The 27108-nt window shown below is 39.8% G+C and overlaps 1 protein-coding gene across 2 annotated transcripts in view; it reads left to right on the top strand.

The window, feature by feature from the left end:
* Window positions 1–27108, top strand: part of zgc:63587 (uncharacterized protein LOC393431 homolog) — a 128700-nt gene that overhangs the window by 28317 nt on the left and 73275 nt on the right. For both annotated transcript variants that reach the window (XM_060843776.1, XM_060843775.1), the window contains one exon: window positions 26525–26659. In XM_060843776.1, coding sequence (XP_060699759.1) covers window positions 26525–26659 — 135 coding nt within the window. The remainder of the gene's footprint in view (window positions 1–26524; window positions 26660–27108) is intronic.

Here is a 27108-nt window from a genome sequence, read left to right as displayed (position 1 = left end):
TGCAGTAAAGATTGCATTGCAGTAAAATGAACCACATAGTCAATTGGTTGTGTGAGAAATTGTTGCTTTTTATAATGTACTTTTTGTTGTTGAACACCAAAATTGAATGTGGAAGTGCTTGCGATTTAATTTTTTGAATGATTGAATCACAGAAATTTACAGCACTGAAGGTAGCCATTCAGGTCACTGTGTGTCTGTGAGTGTTGAAAAAGAACTATCCAGCCATACCTCACCTTCCAATTCTTATTTTATAGCTCACTTTCAGGCAGTAAATACAAGATCCCCACCTTGCAGTGAAAACATTACTCCTCAACTATCCTCTCATCCTTCTATAAAGTATTCTTTGATCCCTGGTTACTCTGCTGAAGGAAATGGGTCTTTCATGTCCACTCTTTCTTGGTCCCTCATAATTTAATGCACCCCAAATTTTCTCTTAACCTCTTCTGTTCAAAAGAAAATTGCCTTAATTTATTCAAGCTTGCCCCTCAGTGAAAATTCTCCATTCCTGGCAGTATTCTTGTCAATCTCTTTATCTTCTCCGGTGCAATCACATTCTTCCCGTTAGCATGTTGAGCAGAACTGTATGTAGTATTTAAGCTGTAGACTACCTAGTGTTTTAAACTTCTGGTATAAAGGTCTCTGCTGTTATATTCTATGTCTTCGCTCACAAAGAAAATTATCCAGTATGCCACGTAATCATCTGTGGCCATGCACTCTAAGGACCCTTTGTTCCTTGAAACATCCTACTTTCCCACCAATTGTTTATATTCCTTTGTCTTGTCTTTTGTTCCTAAGTTACCCATTCTTGTGTTTCTTCAGGCTGCTTCCAATTGCCATATCTCTGCTCATTGTAACAGTGCATTGGTTGACCGCAGGAAGGTAACAATAAATTAATCATTTGTTATCAGCAAAGTATTTTAAATCAACCCCCAATATAGTCATTGAGTTATACTCGTGTTCTGAGGAAACCAGCTGGAAACGACTATTAACTATTGCCTTGCTTTTTGCCACCAAAATAACTTTGGATCCCATTTTATTTACTTGCTCTTGAACCCAGTTTTAATTTTTCAAGATAATTTGCCAGCAAAGCTTAGACAAAATTCAAGTTGATTCCATTTAAGTGTGCCACCTCACTGACTTTCCTTGTTAAGCCCCTCAAAAATTCAATCAAGTTAGTCAGCTGTGATCTTCCCTCAACAAGTTAAGATAATTGCTTTCCTAAATGCAATAGTTACTGCCCCACAGAATGTTTTAAACAACAATAGCAGTGTTTTGATATCACATATCAAACAAGAGAAGATTGAAAATGAGGATCTGAACTCTGCTGTTTCCTTCCGTGCTTCCATTAAGAACATGACATAGATCACCAGTCATTTTTCTCTAAGAAAGTACAAAATTAATAGACCAGAAACATAACTTGAGATTTTGGAGAGGATTTGTAGCTCAGCTCAGGTTGTGGATCAGTTTGTCAGTTTGCTTGCTGAGCTGATGGGTTTCTTTTCAGATGTTCTGTCACCATGCTAGATAACATCAGTGAGCCTCCGATGAAGCGTTGGTGTTCTGTCCTGCTATTTATGTGTCTTGGTTTGTTGTGGTGTGTAATATCATTTCTGGTTCTGTTTCCAAGAGGTTGGTAAATTGGGTCCAAATCTATGTGTGCTAATGGAGTTCTGGTTTGAATATCAGACCTCTAGGAATTCCTGTGCGTATCCTGTTCCAGGATGGATGTGTTGTCTCAGTTGAACTGGTGTACCTCTTTGTCTGTGTCTATGGATAGTAGTGATAGTTGGTCACTAGAACAGCGGTGGTGTCCAGAGATGATACTAAAATGTTGCAGTATATCAGGCAAATGACACTTAATACTGTGTTCTCTTCCAGTCATCACACTGAGGCACTTTGGAGTCAATATAGAGGGGAGTAGCAAAATTGGTTCAGTGGACAACAGGGAGATAGGGTGGAAAAATTTGATAATCTCAGCCTTTAGAAGAAAGCATTTATAGCATAAGGATTTGAAAATATAATCACTGCTCCAGTGGACTTGTATGTTCATTGTGAAGAATTGACCCCTTAAGCCTGTGGGTATTCAGGTCAGTTTTCAGAGATTACATGGTTTCAATACCAGAACATCTGCAGGAATGCTCATTATTCTGTGGCCAGTTAATTAAATGTGAGGTCCATGCATGTGCAAAATAATAAAAGCTGATTGTGAATTACAGCCTTATTTATGTTCCTGGGTGGGTTTTGAATCCATGATGTCTGTTTAGTATGTTATTGGATTCAGTGAGGTAGGATGATGAGAGTATACAAGTTGACTGTCTTGCAGGCACCTGCAGTAAATTATGAATTTTGCCTTTCCAAATGTAAACTGTCTCTGGAGACTTTTATTTTATGAATAGTGACCATCAACATTTCAGTCATCATAACAGTTTTAGCTGATGAATTTGGAAATATTATCTATGTGCAAGTGCTGTGTGTTTTCTACGCAGTATATTGATATATAAATATTTGTTTTATACAAAGAATTGTGTGCTCTGCTGAAAAAAACATTTTGTTGAAGCTTTTCATCTTGCATTCATCAGGACATTTGCAAGAATACCAATGTAAAGGGAAATGATATTTTATACTCTGATAAGAAGAGTACTTTTTTTAGAAAGTGGACTCTGGTAGATGTGTTGCCATATACCAAGTTAGGTGGTGATTGACAGTTAACTGCCAGGCCTTGTTTAAATTTAAACCTGATAGATTAACTTTGATCAAGGCATTATCCTGAGGAATGAATCAGAGAATGGCTGTTGCCTGTTTGAGGTTAAAGCAGTCATAATCTGTAGGTATTTTATGTTTGCAAAGAACAGGGCCCTCTTTACTAATATACATAGCTTTCAATGTGTGCAAGTGCACTATATTGTGACCCTGTTGAGAGTGTGGTGCTGGAAAAACACGACAGGTCAGGCAGCATTCAAGGAGCAGGAGAATTGACGTTTCAGGCATAAGCCGTTCCTGATCACCAGCATCTGCAGTCCTCACTTTCTCCGATATTGTGAGTCTGACTAGCAATGTTAAATTGGTTATCAGCATAATTTCTAACACACTGGTTTGTTTCGAAAAGGTTCAGCTGCAGAATGGCCGTAATCACAGGCTGATTGGGTATGTTCAATATCTTGCCTGTTGCAAATAGCTGAAAGGATATACTGTTTGATGCGATCAACTAGTCTTTGGGGCTTATGATCTACCAAACTGTATAATAGACATAATGTCCTTATGGCTGAACAGCAACATCCTCTGCTACTGGTTTGTAGCAGTACGCAGTAGCTAGCATAAAACAGCTAGCCTAGTCTGTGGCTAAAACATTTGGAGATATTTTACCATTCCAGAGTAATGTGAATTAGCAGTTTTCCGACTAAATGTGACACCTTGATCTTGTTCATGAACCTGTATAATATGCAGTAAGAAATGGCTTTTCAGGCTAGACATTATTTTGTTGGAAGGCTCTGATGCACCCATTTTCAAATTCAAGTTTGCAAGATAACTTCCATTTCCTAATGTGTTAGTTGAGGAATTTGCTGGGGGTTTTCCATAACTATTAACCAGAGGACTACAGAGGCAATAAATGTATTGGAAATTCTACAGTTCCACATGCTATAAGATTGGCTTTGTCAGCAAGATGGTAAATAGGACCTGAGCTATTTGCTTACCATTGAAGCTTGATGCTGTAATGGCCTGGGCAAGGCCATTCTGTGAGATAATGGCAACCCTGATCATATTGTATTTCACAGTAAATCTCTCAAATTTGTGAAATGACCTGGTGCCGCTACTTTAAGGCCTGAAATTTGTCCAGTCTACCTCAAAGTAACATGTCTCAAAAATGTGCAGTAGCATAGATCGTTTTCCTTTTCAGCCCCTTCCCTCCCAATTCCCAAGCAATAGTGTGAGCAGCAAATGATCAGATCATGTAATGCATCAGCTTACTGCTTGTGGGATTGTACTATGCACAAATTGATTGCTACGAAGGATTTGGGACATTTTAACAGAATAATAGAATGCTATACGAATGTAACCTTGAGTGCTTTATTTTCAATCGGGACTTGTCCTGCTTAACTTGTCGAAGTTATTATGGCTTCAGTCTTCTGAGGGGGGACCCTTTATAGAAAAATTTAAAATTATGAAAGGAATAGATAAGATAGAAGCAGGGAGGTTGTTCCCACTGGCGGGTGAAGCTGGAACTTGGGGGCATAGCCTCAAAATAAGGGGGAGCAGATTTAGGACTGTGCTTCTTCATGAAAAGGATTGTGAATCTGTGGTACATATTCCTCCAAGTCTTTCCTATTCATGTATTTATCCAAATGTCTTTTAAACGTTGTATTTGTACCCACCACTTCCTCAGGCAGTCCATTCAACACGTGATCCATTATCTGTGTTTAAAAAAAATTCCCCTTAACGTCTTTATAAAATCTCTCTCCTCCGAGTCTTGTGCCCCCTAGTCTTGAAATCCCTTATCCAGGGAAAAGACAACTACAATTAACCCTATCTATACCCCTCATGCATTCTTAATTCTGGTCTACAGTTTGATTTGACATTAAGTTGTTTCTAGTATTCATAGCTTTTTCTGAAGCACGGGCTGGAGCTTAGGAAACTGAATCACAGTACAATTCCAAATAATGTATGGATGTGCGATGTTTGGGATTGTATATGATGATTCAGATATTAGGTATTCTGATTGTGTAAATCCTTTGCATGAAAGGCAGTTTAAATACATTTCTGTTAGATTGCAACATGATGCTAAATTTATCTTTAAATGATTAAATCCACGTCTCCCTCTGATTCTGACAATGCAAATTAAACCGAGATGATGGGTTTGACAAATAGCATGTCATTTGAGACAACTGGCTTCATTGCAATATTTCAGGAGCATTGCCCATTAAATTCTGGAACGATTTCATTTGTCGGAGTTTGATAGGGGAGTAGCTACTAAGTTCCCACTTGCTGCCAGGATCACAGGCTTAGGGCAACAGTAGCTTTGATTGCCAGCTCAATTTACGAATCACTGGGCAAAGCGAGCTGGAGGAGTATCAGAGGGTTAGGTCCTTGACTACTTGTCTAACTGGGATGCAAGAACTGTCTGCGAAACTTGGAAAGGAAGCAGGCATGAGGATCATTTTCTGAGTTTGAAGCCAGTTAGTCTAGCTGTTGCTGACTTGACTTGAGAAATATGTAGTGGATTGAAAGCTGTTTCTTTCATTGATTCAGCATAAATTAAACTAGCTTGTTGGTTTCTAATTGGCCTCAGCTCACTAGAGTATTTACCAGTCAACCTGCTGGAACTTCGGTCAAATGCAGCTAAAAAATGTGTGTGACTAAGGATTTCACTGTTCTGAACCCAGATTGCGTTATCCGATATGAATGGGACAATAGAGGATTGTGAAGAACTATGGAGATGTCCATATCGCTGAGATTGAGCATATCTAGTGCTATTTAAATGTTTGTGATGTATACCTACATGGGTTATTGTCTAGCTCCCAATAAATCAAGATGCCAACTGCAAATAAGGTTGTCTTCCCTCCCTGTATCCCAGTTTTAGCACTGGTCTTTACTATATTTGATCCTTTTTTGCAGTTTTCCCTAACCAAGATAAGTAAGTCCCATACCATTGGTATATTTTGTTCTGTTGAAGGATTTCCTGATGTCTGGCTCTTTCTCTTCCTCAGATTTTCATTTAAAATAGAGGGGGTGAATGTCAAGAGAGGGAATATTCTGTTTTATGCTCCTGTGTATTTTTGTTTTAAAAATACATATTTGTTTTTTTTTTAAAAGTAGAATTTAAAATTTGCAGTCCCAACAGAGAACAGCACATCAGCTTTCAGGCCAGAGCAGCTGCAGTGATATTTCTTCCCCATTTTCAGGGAGGCAAAATATTTGATCATTGAGAGAGTGAATTTGAAGCTGTCTGCTGGAATTCTCCTGGTATTGAACATGCAGCAGAACACAGCTATTAACATGTGTTTTGAGTTTGGGTGTGTCTGAATTGTAGCCAGAGCATGATAAAAAAAATGTGACCTCACTCCACACACAACTGATCAAAGCTGCTTCAGGATGCAGGTGGCTCCTTCCCCATTGGTGTTTTTGGTGGCAGTACTCCAGTGGAACTCAAAGTAATGGCCTGTATTAGATCTGTAAATTTGTTTTTATTCTAAAACACATTGTCTCTCTTTGCTCCATGTTTTCCTAACAGCACTGTTTTATTTTTTAAAGTTGAGATTTAGTTCCACGGATGCTGGAGACCCTCCAGTACATTGCTCAAGCGACTATGTATGAACTTCTAATATGTATGAACTGACTGTGGAATGTAGTTGGAATATTGCAATTGAACCTGATCAGATTGTTGTGTGAAATATGTACATGGGCACAAATATTCTTTTGAGGATAGGTTACTAAATAGTAAGCAGCAATCTGTGCCTTTTTTTGAATCCAATTGTTTCTGCTTTTTGAACAAATAACAAATTTACAGCCCAGGGACAGGCCCTTCGGCCCTCCAAGCCTGAGCCAATCCAAATCCACTTTCTAAACCTGTCGTCCAATTCCTAAGCATCTGTATCCCTCTGCTCCCCACCCACTCATGCATCTGTCCAGTGCATCTTAAATGAATCTATCGTGTCTGCTTCTAGCACCTCTGCTGTCAACGAGTTCCAGATACCCACCACCCTCTGTGTAAAGTACTTGCCGTGTGTATCCCCCTTAAACTTTACACCTCTCACCTTGAAAGTGTGACCTCTCGTTATTGAATCCCTCGCCCTGGGAAAAAGCTTATTTCTATCTACCCTATCTAGGACCTGTTTCCACACTCTAAGTAATCTAATCTAATACCCATCATGAGTTTGTAAACCTCAATCAGGTTCCCTCTTAACACCTTTTTTCTAATGAAAACAAACCTAACCTACTCAACCTCTCTCTGAACTTGAGTTCAATGAAATATGTAATGTTGTATTTTGTTATATCCGGACCATATTCTGATAGATATTGAAAATATTATTTACTTATAAAAAAAAGTCTCATTGCCTACTGTTGGAAAATGTGGTTTGTCTATTGTTTTATATTTTGCAATATTTAGATAAATCAACTGTTGATCTTTATATTCAAACATGAAGGCTTGTGTCAGAATGCAGTAGGACTTAAAGGGTTGAATTAAAGTAAGGTTGCATAAATGTGATTTCCATTCTTGATTTTCCAAGGTTACAGCTGACCGATTTGAGTTGTATGGCATAGTGAAATGATTTGATTAGGTGCATACAGAGAAACCCTGCAGTTTGAAGTCTTCTGGAACAAGGCAATATAATCAGAAAATTGGATCAGCATCTTTTGGAAGTGAAATCAGCAGACTGTTTTTCACTTAGTAGAAATGTGAAAATCTTTTCCCTTTATTACAGTTTTTATTACAAAAGGGTATTGAGGAATACAGAGCAAAATGTGCCAATATACTTTAGGTACAGATCAACCATGATCTAATTAAACAACTTGGAGATGCCGGTGTTGGACTGGGGTATACAAAGTTAAAAATCTCACAACACCAAGTTATAGTCCAACAAATTTATGTGGAAGCACTAGCTTTCGGAGCGCTGCTCCTTCATCAGGTGGTTGTGCACAACCACCTGATGAAGGAGCAGTGCTCTGAAAGCTAGTGCTTCCAGATAAACCTGTTGGACTATCACCTGGTCTTGTGTGATTTTTAACTATTTAAATGACAGGCTGGAGGTTGGCTAATGTGGTGCCACTCTTTAAGAAAGGTAAAGGACAAGCCAGGGAACTATAGACCAGTGAGCCTGACCTCGGTGGTGGGCAAGTTGTTAGAGGGAATCCTGAGGGACAGGATATGCATTATTTGGAAGGGCAAGGACTAATTAGGGATAGTCAACATGGCTTTGTGTGGCAAACCATGTTCACAGACTTGATTGAGTTTTTTGAAGAAGTAATAGAGGATTGATATGGGCGTGGGTGTGATCTATATGGACTTCAGTAAGGCGTTCGGCAAGGTTCCCCAAGGGAGACTGGTTAGCAAGGTTAGATCTCATGGAATATAGGGAGAACTAGCCATTTGTATATAGAACTGGCTCAAAGGTAGGAGACAGAGGGTGGTGGTTGAGGGTTGCTTTTCAGACTGGAGGCCTGTGATCAGTAGAGTACCACAAGGATTGGTGCTGGGTCCAAAACTTTTCATCATTTATATAAATGGTTTGGATGTGAGTGTAAGAGGTATATTTAGTAAGTTTGCAGATGACACCAAAATTGGAGGTGAAGTGGACAGAGAATGTTACCTCCGATTACAATGGGGTCTTGACCAGATAAGCCAATGGGCTGAGAAGTGGCAGATGAAGTTTAATTCAGATAAATGTGAGGTGCTGCATTTTGGGAAAGCAAATCTTAGCAGGACTTGTACACTTAATGATAAGGTCCTAGACAGTGTTGCTGAACAAAGAGACCTTGGAGTGAAGGTTCATAGCTCCTTGAAAATGGAATCGCAGCTCGATAAGATAGTGAAGAAGGTATTTGTTATGTTTTTCTTTATTGGTCAGAGTCTTGAGTACAGGGGTTGGGGGTCATGTTGCAGCTGTGCAGGATATTGGTTAGGCCACTTTTGGAATATTGCGTGCAGTTCTGGTCTCCTTCCTATCAGATGTTGTGAAACTTTGAAAGAGTTCAGAAGAGACTTAGAAGGGTGTTGTGAGGTTTGGAGGATTTGAGCTGTAGGGAGATGTTGAAATGGCTGAGGCTGTTTTCCCTGGAGTGTTGGAGGCTGAGGGGTGACCTTTACGGAGGTGTATAAAATCATGAAGGGCATGGGTAGCATAAATAGACATGATCTTTTCCCTGTGGTTGGGAAGTCCAGAACTAGAGGGCATAAGTTTAGGATGAGAGGGGAAAGATGCGAAGAGACCTATGAGGCAACGTTTTCACACAGAGGGTGGTACGTGTATGGAGTGAGCTACGAGAGGAAGTGGAGGAGGCTAGTACAACTGCGACATTGAGAAAGCATCTGGATGGGTATATGAATAGGAAGGGTTTGGAGAAATATGGGCTGGATGCTGGCAAGTGGGACTAGATTGGGTTAGGATAGCTGGTCGGCATGGATGAGTTGGAATGAAGGGTCTGTTTCCGTGCTGTTCAACTTTATGGCTCTGTAACATTGGTGAGCAAGATGAGTTTTTCCAACAATCGACAGTAGATTCACGATCATCATTAGACTCTTTCTTTCGGATTTTACTGAGTTAAAATTATACCATCTGCTGGGGCAGGGTTTGAACCTGGGTCCCCAGAACATTAGCTGGGTCTCTGGATTAACAACCTAACGACAATACCACGAGGCTATTGCCACTCTTGCATTGCATCGGAATACTTTAGGTAAATGAACCAATACGTTGTTTTGCTAGCGTGTTAATTTCCTTTGCTTCCACTCAGTGAAGACCATTTATATCCATTTACATCTTCCCCTAGAGTAATTTGTTTTGCTTTTGGCTCATCTGAAGTCAAGCTCTCCAATAGTAATTTCACCGTGAATTGTAGTGGTCATTCAAGCTTTATGAAGTTTGCTGAACTTGTCTTTACAGTTTAACTGTATTTTACTCCTGTTGGGCTGCTGAGAAAGCAACATCAATGGAGAAATCAATGATTTGCAATACTGCTTTCCCTGCTGTAATATGTTGTAATTTGTCCTGATGTGGATGCATACCAGCCCTGTATGCTGCTACCATTTGTGGTTAGTTACACAAATATTCCCCTCTGAATTAACAATCTTAATGACAATATCACTCGACTATTGTCACCCTTGCATTGCATCAGATACTTTAGGTAAATGAATCAATTCGTTGTTTTACTAGCGTGTTAATTTCCTTTGCTTCCACTCCAAGACCAACTTTGCATTCTTTATACTATATTTCTATCTCTGATGGTAGCTAGACCATGGTTCGATGGTAGTAATTTTCTTTTCTGAGTTCAAAAGAAGCACGTGTGCTTCAGACCGACTTCAGCATACACTCTAGGCTAACACTCCATGTTGAATGCTACATACTGAGTGCTGGTTTTCAGGTAAAGTATTAAACTGAGGAGCTGTCTCTCCTTTTTGATATAAAGTTCTTAGCGTGTGATTTTAAAGACAACTGAGGGATTTCTTCCATGGCCAATATTTATCTCTCAATAATATCATCAAACTGAATATCTTGTAGTTCTCATATTTGTATGTTGGCATATGCTGTGCTTAAATTGGCTGTCATTTTTCTGACATTCAAATAGAGATTACACTTCCAAGATACTTAAGTGGCTGTAATTCACTTTGGGATATCCTGAGAATCTTGAATGGTATTTTCTAAATGCCAGTTGCTTATTTCTCTGGTGATGTTCTCAGTCTGCCAGCAAAGAATTATCAAGGTAAAGTTTGAGATGATCTGATAATTAAATGTCTATTCCTAAAAGAAATTCAGTGTTAAGGATCAAATTGTGAAACTGTACTGTTATAAGGGTTGGAGAAAGTAAGTACTACATGTGCTGGAAGTCAGATAATATGTGGACTGGAAGAACATAGCAGGTCACACAACATCAGAGGAGCAGGAAAGCTGATGACCTGAAAGACCTGACTTGAAACATCGGCGTTCCCGCTTCTCCGATATTGGCTGACCTGTTGTGCTTTTCAAGCCCACATTTTATCAACTCTGTTACAAGGATTAGCTGCTAGATATACAATATTGTGACAAGTCTTTCTTTTTGTAAGCATTCTTATTGTGTTGCAGAAGTCAGTAATCGATGAGATTAAAATATTCAAGGGGCTTTTATTCTTGGCTGTTTGAAAGTATTATTTACATGCAATTCTGCCTAGAAAAGGGACTGGACCAGTTTCAAAGTTTTCATTAAATCACTCGGGCCAGTTCAAGGGTCACTGAGGAATTCAAAGGTTACTGGACTGAAACTAGGAATAGGTATGTGCATAGGTGAAAGTGAGGATTGTAGATGCTAGAGATCAGATTGGAAGAGAGTGGTGCTGGAAAAGCACAGCCGGTCAGGCAGGTCTGATGAACAGGAAAATCAACGTTTCAGGGTATAAACCCTGATGAAGGGCTTGTGCCTGAAATGTCGATTCATCAGTTTGTGCATGTGCATTTGTGTGAGAGTGCAAGTGAGAGCGCGTAGACTGCTGGGAAGGCAAATGAATTGCACAGATTCTGCGTAGGGGACCCATTAAGAATCTGCAGTGCAGTAGATGTTAGCGTCAGCAGTCCAGAGAAGTCCTGGGAGCTGTGGTGGCTCTGGGGTAGGGGTTGAAAAGCCCACAAGCATTATTTGCTTGATGCAACTGAAAGTTTAGTGCTGAGACAAAATGATAGAGGGGAGCTTAGACCCAGGAAAGAAGGATGTTCAGTCAGGACAAAAACAGTCCATGACAGATCAATTCTTCCAAAAGGGTTTCAAGGCCACATCAGCAAAAGTGAGGAACTATAATTTCTTGTGAAGTTTAATGAAATTTGTCAATCCTCCCAGTCTTTAATATCTCGGGGGAATGCTAATCAATCTGTGTGATATGTCTTGATTTCATTTGCTATTTAATATGTTGTGGAGTGTTTAATTACAGTCTACAAAATATATCTCCCACAATCTGGGTGTTAGAATAAAAATTGTACATCTATTGTAGATTGTATGAATATTCTAACTTGTATAGGAATGTTTATTGTTTGTTCAAACTGTGGAACCTGGCAGTTTTATTCTTTTGGTATGTCTTTTGGATCTCTTGTGCTGTCTACTTTTAACAAAAAGAAATTACTGATCCTTAATTAGATGATGATATAACTTGAGCTGTAGGGTCTAGGATTGTAGCAGTATATATATCATATGCTCTCAACTTTAAGCGGCTTCCTGTCCACACAATGTCCGATTTTGTTTCCACAATCACTGCTATGGGAAGCATCAAAGAGTATTGTGGATAAACATATGCTGAAGAGGCTGTTGCAGTCCAATTTACCTCCAATAGTGACTGGAAATGGGTCCAAAGACACAACATGACCCAGGACATATACAAACATGTTGGCAGGGTACTGTTGTGATCAGTTGTTTAGGGCAGCCAGGTTTCTGCATTCTCTAAATGCAGACAACCTATCAGAGAATCTTTTTCTGAAAATGCAGAGTCTCTTGTAACAGATCCTGGTCATGATGAGAGTGTATAAGGTATGAGCAGGTAGGGAAAGAGTTAAGTTTAGGGTTGCTTGACCAAGACTCAGTTAGCATGATTTGACCAGGTAAGAACTTGCTGTTACAAGCTTGGCAAGTTATTTTCCACTGCTGCAGGTAGTTAGTGGAGTGGTCTTGATTATGGTTGATTGGTTTCTAGCTCCTACATAGACTGAGAGAGAACAGTGAACTTGATCGAGCATTGATCTATAGCCTCAAAGACTTCAGCTAGAACAGAATCAGTTCATGGATCTTTGCTATCTTACAAGAGTTTAATGACATTTATTGTTTTAAGTATTGAGGGAAATTTGTCAACAGAATACTTGATGGCAACCTATTGATTGCTGCTTCTTGAATAGATGAAGGCCAATGTGAGGAGGTGTCTAAAGAATCCTGCCCACCTCTACAATTTATGCTTATTCAGTGAATAGTTTTGACTCATTGATGAGGATTGATCCAGTAAATTGGGAACTGTGGACAGAATACAGAACATCATAAATCTGTTCCATCTGCACAAGATTAAATTTGTCTATTTTGTTATTCAGTGAAGTATTTTGCATCTCTCTGAGCTCATTTCTCATTTCTCTGTTTAATTTCATCTGTCAGGTATCTGCCCATTTGGCTAACTTGTTAATGCCCCATAGCATCATCCTCATAATTCACTATTCTCCCTAACTTAGTATCATCTGCAAATTTAGAGATTTTGCCCTAAATATCCATCTTCACATCGTTTGTGTAAATCAGAAAAAACAAGAGTCCCAACACTGATCCCAAATATACAAATCCACACTGCTACCTCATCAACTGCCTTAGTCACCTCATCAAAGAACTGGGTTAAATTTGTCAGACATGACCTGCCCTTGACAAAGTCTTGTTGACTGTTTAGTGCTAACTTATTGTTCTCTAAGTGTATATTTACCTTATCCTGTTTTATGGCCTCCCTCAGTTATCTCACTATTCATGTCAAGCTGACAGGTCTGTAATTTCTTGGGATTTCCTTTGCCCCTTTCTTGAACAACAGCATCACATTTGCAATTCTGCAGTCCCCCGGGCATTATCTTCTGTTCTGAGAAACCTGGAAAATTCCTGCCAATGGCTGTGCGATATGTTCTCTTATCTCTCTCCGCAAACTAGAATGCGTCTCATCCTAGTGCCTGGCAACCTCTCTATCAGGCGTGCTGCCTGCATTCTTTACATTATCTATCCCTGAACTGGTTAACTACTCAACATCAACATTTTGAGCTGGGCCATTGTCACCATTTTCTATTTGGTAAAGACACGTGCAAAGTAATCATTTAGTACCACTGCTATATCCTTTGTGTTAGTGAGTAGCTAACCTTGCTTGGTTTCTTATGGGCTCCACTCTATCCTTCACTAATCTTCTTTTACTACTAATGTTTGAAGAACATTTTATTTTTTGTTTAATGTAACTGACTATCCATTCCTCATTTTTCCTCTTAACCTTCCTTACTCCAGCTTTAGCTTCCCTTCTGTATTTGAAATGCTCTTCCTAATTTCTGCTGCTATTATTATTCTGGTATGCATCATATGCTTCCTTTTTCTTCCTTATTTTCTCATCAGTATCCTTAGTCATCCAGGGTACTCCAGCTTTGGATACCTCATATTTGATTCTCATGGGTTTTTATCTAGCTTGCACCTTCTCTGTCTTTTGAAAGTTGCCTATTTTTCTTTCATTATTTTATCCACCAAAAAGTGTTTACAATCCACCTGTCGCAGTTCAACTTTTACACCCCTAATATCTTCCCTTTTCCAGTCTTGGATCTTAATCCTTGACTGATTTTATCCTTTTCTAAATTAATGTTAACCCTTATTATACCTCAATTGCTATTTCCCAAATGCTTCCCCATGCTGACTATTTCAACTTATGATTTGGACACTGTAAATTTTTGCTATAAATTCTGTGTTAGGATTGAGCCCTCCACTATCACCTAATAAGGAGCGTCGCTCCGAAAGCTAGTGTGCTTACAGTTAAACCTGTTGGACTATAACCTGGTGTTGTGATTTTCAACTTATTTCAACTTAACTTGCCTCATTTCCTGGGTCCAGATAAGACACCGCTGTCTCTCTGGTAAGACTGGAAATGGGCTGTTCCAGAAAGTTGTTCTACAAGCATTGTAGGAATTCCTCCCTTTCTGTGCCCTACTGTACCTTTCTCTCGGTTTACCATTGGGTAATTCAAATCACCAACTATCACGTCCCTACTTGTCTTGCAGGTTTCAATAATCTGCCTACAAATGTTCTCTTCTACTGTTTGGAGGTCTATAATGAATACCCAATAAGATCACTGTTCCCCTTCCGTTTTTCACCTCCAACCATATAGATTCAAATTCAGGAACTGCATCTTGTTCGAGGGCAATGGTGCTATCTTTGATCAAGTCTATTACACTACCTCCTTTTTCACCCACTCTGTTTCTACTAAAAGCCGTATCTGGCTTAGTTACATCCTGTTCTACTTGAGCTGGAAATGTGTTGCTGGAAAAGTGCAGCAGGTCAGGCAGCATCCAAGGAGCAGGAGAATCAACATTTCAGGCATGAGCCCTTCTTCAGGAATCAGAAATGGGCCTGTTCTACTTGAGGCCCATTTCTGTCAATGCTATTTCATATTCCCCAGAGCAATTTCTGCAACCAGTTCCCCAATTTGTTCATGCACTCCATGTATTTGCAAACATACAATTTAACCCTGCCCTTTATCTCCCTCTTGCCAATGGGAAAGAGACCATTTCTTTGTTCACTGTCAGCACTCGAGCCTTCGCTCACTTCCTTTTGCCCATTCGTCACCACCTCTCTTCTTTTTTTTTGTCCCTCTGGTATTTCTAAAACTAGGCCTGTTAGTGAATCCATCCCGCCTTAAGTTTAAATCCATCCCCACTATACTATTTACTCAGTCAGGAGGTGAGCTCCATTTCTGCTCTGATGAAACCCGTCTCTTCTGAACAGTTTCTCATTTCCCAAAAGCGATTCCAGTGTGCCACAAATCCGTCCCTTCCACATCATCCCTCAAGCCACATGTTTACCTCCCTGATCTGTCTTTGACTAAATGGCAAAGCTTTTGGTACAGGTAATTCTGAGATTACTAGCCTGGAGCTCCTGTTTTTCAACCTACTCCCTAATTCCTGAAATTGATCCTGTAAATCACCCATGCTGTTATTAGTTCCCATATAAACCGTGACCACTGGTTGTTTACCCTTCTTTTCCAGGCATTCTGTTATGTCCTGAACCCTTGAACATAGAACATTACAACACAGTACAGGCCCTTCAGCCCTCGATGTTGTTCCGACCTGTGGAACCACTCTAAAGCCCATCTAACCATCTATTCCTTTCTTGACCATATGCCTATCCAATGACCATTTAAATGCTCTTAAAGTTGGCGAGTCTACTGCTGTTGCAGGCAGTGCTTTCCGTGCCGCTACCACTCTGAGTAAAGAAACTACCTCTGATATCACCCAGGTAACATCTTAGTAAGGACTTGGACCCAGAAGGCAGCAGATCACATGGAACTGTCAATCTTTGCTGCAAGCTTGACTATCTAACCCTCAAACTATTGAGTAAACCATTACGACCACCTTTCTAATCTGCCTGCCAGCTTACTTCTCTTTTCTCAAAGAGAAGTAGTCTCATGCACCACGGTACTGTGCTCCCATGAGTCATCCATCCCTAACTCAGTTGGGTAGGTTTGTAAATAGGCATTTAAGATTTCATGCCTATTAGACCGCTCCGAGAAGCCCTGGGTATGCTGGATCTGCAAGCAGTAGATGAGATGTTCTGTGAATGCAACAACAATATATTAAAGTCACAAATATACCACAGACTTCTTAAAACAATGGTAATGTTTCACAAGTCATCAACAATTTTTCTAACAAATAGATTATGACTCCCCTCCATTTGTAATTCAGCCACACTGTTCGGTTTAAGTTTCCTTTCCTTTGCAGATTTTTAGATGATCTGGGACTACTTAAACTATTTGCAGAATACTCTGTTACGTGTAATATGATTTCTTTAAATGCAGTGTAATCACTTACATGATGAATTTAAATTTGGGGTAACAGTGAGGGGCCTTGCAGTGCAAATGTTTATAGGAAGATTAAATGTAATAGTTGGGAAAAACAACTTATTTGAGTTCCCAGCTATGAAGGTTTGGGTTGCTTTTATGCATTTAGAAACAAAAGTGCTTGTAGCAATTTTTCTTGCAAGTATGACCTATTGTTATATGCACCAATTGTTTTTTTGGACGTGCTCCCATGAGGAAATCATGCTGGTGAGCGAATTAGTGCAAATACAGCTGCATTATCCTGAGTAATTGTGTATGGATTTTGCCCTGTATCATGTCAGGACTCTTGTAATTCCCAGCCAAATGCATTTTGTTGTCAGTTTGAGAAATAGTCGCCTGTCTGTCGACTGTTGGATACGAGAGACTGGCCTTTTGCTGTTCACCACTCTGGGAGAATTTCAGTAGACTACTACAACTCTTGTAGTGCTATGTTCTAATACCCAGTCTGTGTGTACCTTTTCACTTTGACCCTATTGAATTTTGCCCGTGTGTTTCCTCCCATGGGACAGTTAACTCAGTAGTGTGAGTAAGTCATCACAATGAATTCTCTTCCTTTCAATTGTGCTGCCCTATAGAAATTTTCACCAAGGGATGTGTATCACTTCATTTCATATATAAAGCACAAACTTGAGGCCCGATGAAGTCATTGTGGCCTTTATCGTTTGCTGAGACTGTGGGACCTTGTCTCACATGGTTGCACTGTGAATGTGAAGTTGGTAGTCACGGGATTGGAATGTTCTTCTTGTTCCCAGGTTACTGAGTGGTATTTTCCATGAATTCATTTCCACCAATAGGAATGGGAATTGAAAAGAAAGCATTATAAAAATGTTGGGGGATTGTTCCTGCATTTTGAGAAACAACATCACACTGTAGTTTCTTACTGACCGGCATCCTATAATAATGGAGGCATTTGATCCATTGTGCCTGTACATATTCTGAGAATCATAGTTATAGAATCGTACAGCATGGAAACAGACCCTTTAGTCCAACTGTTCCATGCCAAACATAATCCCAAACTAAACTGGTCCTTACCTGTATTGGCTATAACACAATTCTGGCCCCATTAATTTAAATGGCGCAGCTATTGCATGATTTTCTTATTACACAAGAACGGAACTATTGTGTTATATCCGAACTGACTGTACCATGAACTCTATCTATACCTTAGTCCAACTTGCCTGCTCTTTCTCCACAGTCCTACAAATAATTTCATTCAAATCTTTGTCCAAGATGCTGTAAAGTCAAGCCTTTTGCTCCCTAAGCCGGGTGATAGCTCAGTAAGTATGTATTATTCATTGCCATACTGCTGAACTGTAGGGATAAAATAATTTATCTCCCAATTTGGCAGGGGTGTGCATGTGACCGGCTGAATGGTCTCCTTCTGAATTGTAACACTTCTGTGATTCTGTAGTTGACAGTGGAGTGAAATTGACTTAATTTCACCTTGACTGGTGGAAGGATGGAAAGAGATTAAGTGTGAATCCTGCTTATGATGTCCTACAAGCACAAATATCTGAGACACTATTCATGTGTGGTTGCCATGTTTGGTTGCCAGACTAATATTTACACAGTGACATGTATGTAAAGAGTTCAGAACTTGGTGAGGTATCATGAGTGCACAATCCCTGCATAGTGGTACTTGAGCATGAATGTCTGGCTGCTTTAGCGAGGGAAAGGTCTGAAGATGAGGGAATTTGTATGTTATGTGATGTTTTCCCTTCTAGGAGGAGAAACTAACAGAAGAGTTATAGTCCTAGAGATGTACAGAACGGAAACCGATCCTTCAGTCCAACCCGTCTATGCAGACCAAATATCCCAACCCAATCTGGTACCACTTGCCAGCACCCGGTCCATATCCCTCTAAACCCTTCCTATTCATATATCCATCCACGTGGCTTTTAAATGTTACAATTGTACCAGCCTCCACCACTTCCTCTGGCAGCCCATTCCACACACGCACAACCCTCTGCATGGAAAAGTTGCTCCTTAGGTCTCTTTTATATCTTTCCCCTCTCATCCTAAACCTCTGCCCTCTCTAGTTCTGGACTCCCCAACCCCAGGGAAAAAAAACCTTGTCTATTTACCCTGTCCATGCCCCTCATGATTTTATAAAACTCCCTGAGGTCACCAACGCTCAAGGGAAAACAATTCTTTTCAACCTCTCCCTATATCTCAAATCCTCCAACCCTGGCAACATCTTTTCTGAACCCTTTCACGTTTCGCAACATCTTTCCGATAGAAAGGAGACCAGAATTGCACGCAATATTCCAACAGTGGTCTAACCAATGTCCTGTATAGCTGTAACATGACCTCCCAACTCCTGTACTCAATACTCTGTCCAATAAAGGAAAGCATACCAAACGCCGCCTTCACTATCCTGTCTACCTGTGACTCCACTTTCAAGGAGCTAGGAACCTGCACTCCAAGGTCTCTTTGTTCAGCAACACTCTCTAGGACCTTACTATTAAGTCCTTCTAAGATTTGCTTTCCCAAAATGCAGCACCTCACATTTATCTGAATTAAACTCCATCTGCCACTTCTCAGCCTATTGGCCCATTTGATCAAGATCCCGTTGTAATCTGAGGCAATCTTCATTGACCACTATACCTCCAATTTTGGTGTCATCTGCAAACTTACTAACTGTATCTCTGATGCTCACATCCAAATCATTTATATAAATGATGAAATGTAGTGGACCCAGCACTGATCCTTAGAACATAGAACATCGAACAATACAGCACAGAACAGGCCCTTCGGCCCACGATGTTGTGCCGAACATCTATCCTAGATTAAGCACCCATCCATGTACCTATCCAATTGCCGCTTAAAGGTCGCCAATGATCCTGACTCTACCACTCCCACGGGCAGCGCATTCCATGCCTCCACCACTCTCTGGGTAAAGAACCCACCCCTGACATCTCTCCTATACCTTCCACCCTTCACCTTAAATTTATGTCCCCTTGTAACACTCTGTTGTACCCGGGGAAAAAGTTTCTGACTGTCTACTCTATCTATTCCTCTGATCATCTTATAAACCTCTATCAAGTCACCCCATATCCTTCGCCATTCCAACGAGAAAAGGCCGAGAACTCTCAACCTATCCTCGTACGACCTATTCTCCATTCCAGGCAACATCCTGGTAAATCTTCTCTGCACCCTCTCCAAAGCTTCCACATCTTTTCTAAAGTGAGGCGACCAGAACTGCACACAGTACTCCAAATGTGGCCTAACCAAAGTCCTGTACAGCTGCAACATCACTTCACGACTCTTGAATTCAATCCCTCTGCTAATGAACGCTAATACACCATAGGCCTTCTTACAAGCTCTATCCACCTGAGTGGCAACTTTCAAAGATCTATGTACATAGACCCCAAGATCCCTCTGTTCCTCCACCTGACTAAGAACCCTACCGTTAACCCTGTATTCCGCATTCTTATTTGTTCTTCCAAAATGGACAACCTCACACTTGGCAGGGTTGAACTCCATCTGCCACTCAGCCCAGCTCTGCATCATATCTAAGTCCCACAGTTCCTTGTGACACTCTACTGGTCATAGGCCTCCAGTGTGAAAAACAACCCTCCACTTACCACCCTCTGTCTTCTACCTTTTGAGCCAGTTTTGTATCCAAATGGCTAGTTCACCCTGAATCTAACCTTGCTAACAAGTCTCCCATTGGGAACCTTGTTGAACTGAACTGAAGTCCGTATAGATCACGTCCACCACTATTCCCTCATCAGTCCTCTTTGTTACTTCTTCAAAAAATCCAACTCAAGTTTGAGACATGATTTCTCATGCACAAACCAATGTTGACTATCCCCAACCAGTTCTTGCCTTTCCAAATACATGTGCATCCTGTCCCTCAGCTGCCAGTCCTGTCCATCCCTGAGCCATGTTTCTATAACTCCTATGATATCCAAGTCCCATGTTCCTAACCATGTACTGAGTTCATCTGCCTTCCCTGTTAGGCCTCTTGTGTTGAAATAAATTTGGTTTAATTTATCAGTCCTACCTTGTTCTCTGCTTTATCCCTGTCTGCCCTGTTTGACTCGCTTCTGTTCTCAACTGCACCAGTCTCAGATCAATTCTTTCCTCACTATCTCCCAAGGGTCCCACCCCACCATCTTACTAGTTTAAATCTTCCGGAGCAGCTCAACAAATCTCCCTGACTGTATATTAGTCCCCTTACAATTCAGGTGCAATCCATCCTTCTTGTACAGGTCACTTCTACCCCAGAAGAGATTCCAATGATCCAAAATGTGAATTCTTCTCCCATACACCGGCTCCTCAGCCATATATTCATCTGCTGTATCCTCCTATTCTTACCCTCACTAGCTCGTAGCACCAAGAGTAATAGAGATATTACTACTCTTGAGGGCCTCCTTTTTAAATTCCTGCCTAACTCTGTAATCACCCTTCAGAATCTCAACCTTTTCCCTCCCTATGTTGTTAGTTCCAATGTGTGCAATGACCCCCTGCTGGGCCTTCTCCCCCTTGAGACCATTCAGCACCCTCTCTGAGACATCTTTGATCCTGGCATCAGAGAGGCAACACACCATTCAGATTTTTTGCTGCATGCCACAGAAACGTCTGTCTGTGCTTCTGACTAAAGACTCCCTTAACACAATCAATCTCTTAGAACCTGATGTACCCCTCGTTGCATTAGAGCCAGTCTCAATACCAGAAACTTGGCTGCTCGTGCTACGTTCCCCTGAGAATCCGTCACCCTCTTCATTTTCCGAAACAACATACTTGTTTGAAATTGGGATAGCTGCAGAAGATTCCTGCATTGACTACTATCTACTTTTCCCTTTTAAAATCATTGTATAAGCTATAACCCATGATGTTCTTCAGGATTTATTTGCCAGTCCCATGGAAAAGATGGTCTGTTTTCCATAAATCTGGATTTAATGTTTCAGAATTAAAATGATATTCTGATTTTTCATATTCTGCAGAAAATTTGCTGGTGTGATTTTGAGAGACTGCTGGTTCTCTGAGAGGAGTAATGTAAGCAGCCATTTCAGCCATAGGGACATGAGGTTCTATCAACTCCACTAGGAGAGCTGCTGACAGAATGTCTGGCTCCTGTTTGTAATACAAACCTCTGCAGATGCTCACTCAACCTCTAAACTTTCATGAGATGACTATTTCACTGCCTACATAGCAACAGTAAGACCGCTGAAGAATGTGATTGCTGATAAATCAATGAAACCTTCCTAATTTTTTCATTCACTGGCATGAGTTTCAAGGGGGAGGAATGGTTTGAAAAGTGCAGACTGGTGCCATCTTCCTGTTTGGTTTTTTAAAGTTCATTTGTGGGACGTTCACTTACTGCCCGCTCCTTGTTGCTGTTGAGAAAGTGGTGGTGAGCTGCTTTCTTGAACTGCTGCAGAGAAACAAACAATACTATTACAGAGTCATAGAGATGTTCAGTTCAGAAACAGACATTTGGTCCAACTCGTCCATGCTGACCCAGTATCCTAATTAATCTCATCCCATTTGCCAGCACTTGGCCCATATCCTCCTCAATTCTTCCTGTTCATATACTTGTCCGGATGCCTTTTAAATGTTGTATTTATACCAGCCTCCACCACTTCCTCTGGCAGCTCTTTCCATACATGCACCCTTTGCATGAAAAAGTTGCCCTTTCAGTTTTATGACCCATCAACCGTGAAGGAACAGCAACATATTTCAGAATGGTGAGTGTCTTGAAGGGGAAACTAGAAGATGGTGGTGTTCCCATCTATCTATTTCCCCTGTTCCTCCTAGATGGTCATGATGTTAGAAGGTGTAATCTGAGGATCCTTGTTGAATTTCTGCAATGCGTTTTGTAGGTAGTGTACACTGTATGTCAATGGTGAAGTGACTGAAATGTTTGTGGATGTGGTGCGAATCAAGTGGGCTTTGTCTTGGATAGTGTCAGCAGGACATTACTAAATAAGATGTAGAAGAAATATGTAAACAATCAGCCAAGTCCACATCCATTTAATTGGATACCCATTTCTAGGTAGTAGAGCAGAGTAACTATGAATTGCACAACTTACTAAGGTTTCTTCAACAGTGCCTCCTAAACCCATGACCTCTACCACCGATAAAAACTTTCTTTAATTTTAAAGTCCTTTTGAAAATCAATTGCCTAAAATAAACCAAAAGAGAAAATGGTGGAAAATCTCAGCAGGTCTGGCAGCATCTGTAAGGAGAGAAATGAGCTGACGTTCGAGTCTAACTGACCCTTTGTCAAAACTGAGCTTTCACAAAGGGTCAGTTAGATTCGAAATGTCAGCTCTTTTGTCTTTACAGATGCTGCCAGACCTGCTGAGATTTTCCAGCATTTTCTCTCTCTGTTTCAGATTCCAGCATCTGCAGTAATTTGCTTTTATTTTTTGCCTAAAATAAAGATAGTTGGATTCTCAAAAGAAATTGGTGGTTCTAAACCAAATATTTAACAAATTACCAAATATCCCTTATAGGATGCATCATTTGCGTGCATAATAAAATGTATTCAAGTTATGAATGAATGAAAATCTCAACTATACTGATCTCTGAATTATTACTTTTTTGACTTAAATAATTTTAGCTGTAAAATTCATCTTCAAAACAAACTAACTTATACTGCATAGAATTAAGATTTTATTGGACATTGGATTCTCATGATTAAATCCGAGCTTCTAATAGCACATTCAGAATAATTCAGTATGGCGGTTATTTTCTATATAACCAACAAAGTGTGGCCTCAGCAGTCAAGCAACTTTATTCCAAAGCATTTTTTTGTTTAAAATTTTCTTTTGAAACAATAAGCAGCATAATGGTTGTCACATAATCTTCACAGTAAAATACTGGTCATCTTTTTCTCAAATTACTTTTATTGTGGCAAAAACCTGAAAATACAATCCAACAGGAAAAGGTACAATTTGAATGTTAAAGCGCTGCAGATCGCAGACCCCTGACCTAACGGACATGAGGGAGTACCACACTACCTGCAAGTTTCCCTCCAATCTCACACCATTCTGACTTGGAAATTTATTACCTTTGCTTTACTATGGCTGGGTTCAAATCCTGTAACTCATCAGTAGCATTGTTGGAATATCTGCAGCAGACAAATCGCAATAGTTCAGAAATATGGTTGGACACAAATTCCTTGAGTGCAATTTGGTAGGGGAAATAACTGTTTGGCAACGATACCACAGGTTGAATGAGAAAAATATATATTGAGCATCTTGCCTAAATAGCTATTACTTTTGCACAGACCCTAACATTTTAGTATTGGCATCAAGAATTTAAAAAGTGCTCCAAAAAGCTCAGCAGGTCTGGCAGCATCTGTGGGGAGAAATCAACGTTAGTATTTTGAGTCTAGTGACCCTTATTCAGAACTGCCTTTTCCAGCAATTTCTGTTTTTGTTTCTGATTTCCACATTCATGGTTCTTTTAGTTTTTTGTTTCGTATTGGCAAGTTGATTCATGGAGGGGGGGAAGCGGAGTGTTGTAGATGTACCTAATTTTGTCACCTATGCTTCAGAACTTTCCATCACAGTGTTGGAATTATGCCTTAACTTTGTCTAATCTGGAGTGCTAAACTGCTACAGTGACCAAGACTGATTAGTTTAGCACAAGCTAGGGTTTCAATCTGTGTAGATTCCAGTATTTTCACTCAATTGGTAACTGATGTGGGTCTGAATCCTTTGTTGAGTGAGAAGATTGTGTTTCATTGTTAGCCCAAAGTCAATTTGAAATTCGTTCTAGTGTGAGATTAGCACAACTTTGGCTAATACCAAGTAGAGGAAGGAGGTCACAAGTCTGACTGCCCAGATATGCTGGGAAGGAAAGCAGATTTTCATTGTTATGATCATGTCAATTTTTACAGGACAATTGATAGCTTGCAGTTTCATAGTAGTTTAATTATACAAATCTAATAAATTTAAAAACTGCCAGGTACATGTATAACATTCCCCCCCATGAATCAATTTGCCAATACTAAACCAAAACCTAAAAGAACCATGAATGTGGAAATCAGAAACAAAAACAGAAATTGCTGGAAAAGGCGGTTTTGAATAAGGGTCACAAGACTTAAAATGTTAACGCTGATTTCTCCCCACAGATGCTACCCGTTTTTGAAGTAATGTGAAATTTCACTGTATATTACCAGTTTAGTCACAGCATAACTTTCCAGTGTTTTTCTGAAGATGATTGGCAAGAAGTACAAAATTACTCTTTTTTGTTCTTTATTTTTCCAAGGTAGTTTAGGTAGTACATGCAAGACTGGCTTCCATATAAGAGAAGGGTCTTTCAGTGGTTACTCAATTTGACTGAGTGATGATTCAACAACATTAATGAACCATTACCTATAGGTTCTCTTGTCATTTTAGTGTTTTTGAGACTTTGACTAGAATTCTTTATTTTTATTGGTGACATTGTCAATCATTGAGTTGGAGGTGGGTCAATAGCTATACTGACACTTAGGAGGCAGCATAGTTTAAGATGATATGTTTTGAATGGGGTGTCAAATGTAATTGACTCTGAATTTCCTATCAATGAAGGTGTGAAATAAATGGTATGGTTTGTAAAAGAGCAGAGTTCTCCTGATGTTAGGTTAGTATTCTTCCTTCAATAACAGTGGGAGAAAACACACAAACTGGTTATTTACCTTCTTGGCTTTTCAATTCGTTTGAAGCACATTGGCTGCTCTGTGTTTTTAAAAAAAAATTTAAGCTTTATGATGTATCATGCTGTATCTTGGTGGCCATCACAACCTGAGCTGGGACTTGTACCTGGACCTTCTGGCCCTGAGCTAGGGATAGTACCACTGCATCAGAAGACCCAAACATTAACTTCACCTCAGATGGGATTCAAAGCCACAGTCCCTGGCTTGGTGACCCCTGTGTTTTATCCATTGTGCATTACCTGCTGTGTTGGCTTCCAAAGCATTGGGATGACGTGATACATTTCAGTAGCATTTATTTTTGTATTCAAATTTGAACTAGTGGCACATGGATTTCCTGTGTATCCAAAGGGATTTAATGATTAGCATGTAACTTTTTTAAGTCATGGTGACTTATTTTGAAAGCATGTACGGGAGCGACTTCCTGGAGCGTAATGGGTTTTTGTTTACGTTGGGAGAGTTTACTAGTGAACAAAATAAACAGTGTAGTATTATGCTTTCCAAAGGAAGATTCTGGAATTTTATTTTAGAAGGTTAGGAGAAACATTCATGGTTAGAAACAAAACTTTTGGGTTTAATTTGGACAGTTCTGCAGTGTACTCAGGTGAAGCTAGACATGTAAAGTAGTCCCTCCTGAGAAAGGAAGAAAATAACCTTAGCCTTAGTGTAAGGAATTTTGTTTAGAAGTTCCAGACCGCAGTGTTTGTTTAAAACTCTGGAGAGGTTATTTGAAGCTGAGAGAGTGTAAGCTCTGTTTTATACCAAATAAGGGTAAAGGCTATCAGATTCTCTCAGCCAATTGAAGCCACAACCAGGTCAACCTCTATCTAGGATAGAAAAGGTCATTCTGTCTGGAGTACAGAAATGGAATGCTGTTGGGATTAATGGGATTGTATTTTACTGTGCACAAATCTTTGAATGCGTTACGTGTAAATGTTTTTGCTTATTCTATTTAATCTTCATTACTTTTGCATAATAAATTTCTATTTTGTTGTTAAACCTGAATCTGTAGTATTGCATAACTGTGTATCAGCGAAAGGTTACCTCATTAAAATCAAACCAAAAAAATACAAAATATAAACTATCAAGCCAGATTCCCACCTTGGATCTGACTTGTCCTGTAATAACATTAGCTGGGATCGTAACAATGCTAATCAATTTGATCTGAAGCTCATTTGGAAAACGCTGCGAATGCGCAAGGTGCTCGTTCTTTATTCCTATTTGTCTTGCATGATAAATGCAATGTCATTCTTAAAAATGTGCTTAAGTTAGTTGTGTAGTGAAAGCTGAAGGACCTGACCTCTGACTGCAGCAATTTTCCAAAGAGCGTTTCTAAGATCTCCTTTGCTTTGTAATAAAATTGATAACATATCTGCTTGAAATCTAGACTCATGTATAAATATTTTCTAATCAACCTATTTGAAGATGTTATTACATGTGTTTTGAACAAGTGGGACTTGAACCTTGGCCTCCTGGTGAAGACTTAGTTATGAATAACAGTATTCAGTCCGAAGTTAGTGGATCAGCATTAAGGCATCTAATAGGCTGATTTTGGCATAGTGTGCTGATTGATACTATTGTTTCTATTCTGTTTTTCTGTGCAGCTTCAGACCAATCATTCAATATATTGACAATCAATTTGAAAGGTACCTTCATGATGAGAGTGGCCTGAATAGACGACATATTGTAGACAACAGAGTCCACTGCTGTTTCTATTTCATCTCCCCTTTTGGCCACGGGTAAGAAAACGTTCTTCGTTCTACACTGCTTGTGATTTAAAATATGCTTGATTACATACCCACCATTGTTGCTACTACCATGGAACTTGCTTAATGAATTTGCCCAGTAATGCTGTAAATTGCTGTGCCAATCTTGGGTGAAAAAGGCCATCTTTTTGAACATGTCGGAATGGAATTTAAGCAAGAGTAACTTAAAAGGTCATTGTTAAAACCCTTTTGTTTTTTGAAGCTTCTTTGTGAGACCTTCGAGATGGATACTTGCTTTGATTTTTAGGGGTTACTTTTTCACATTGAAGTTCTCATTTTTCATTCATGCTAGCTCCTTTTATCTCATAGTCTTGTAATGACAGGAATTGTGTTGAATCCTGAGGGTTTTCTTGTTTAGAGAGATGAAAGAGCACAAATGTTGGATAAATACATATTATTAAATCTTGGAATCTGAGTTTGGT

This window comes from Hemiscyllium ocellatum, chromosome 24, assembly GCF_020745735.1.
Source record: "Hemiscyllium ocellatum isolate sHemOce1 chromosome 24, sHemOce1.pat.X.cur, whole genome shotgun sequence".
NCBI classification, from domain to species: domain Eukaryota; kingdom Metazoa; phylum Chordata; class Chondrichthyes; order Orectolobiformes; family Hemiscylliidae; genus Hemiscyllium; species Hemiscyllium ocellatum.
This window is presented reverse-complemented; position numbering and strand designations above follow the sequence as displayed.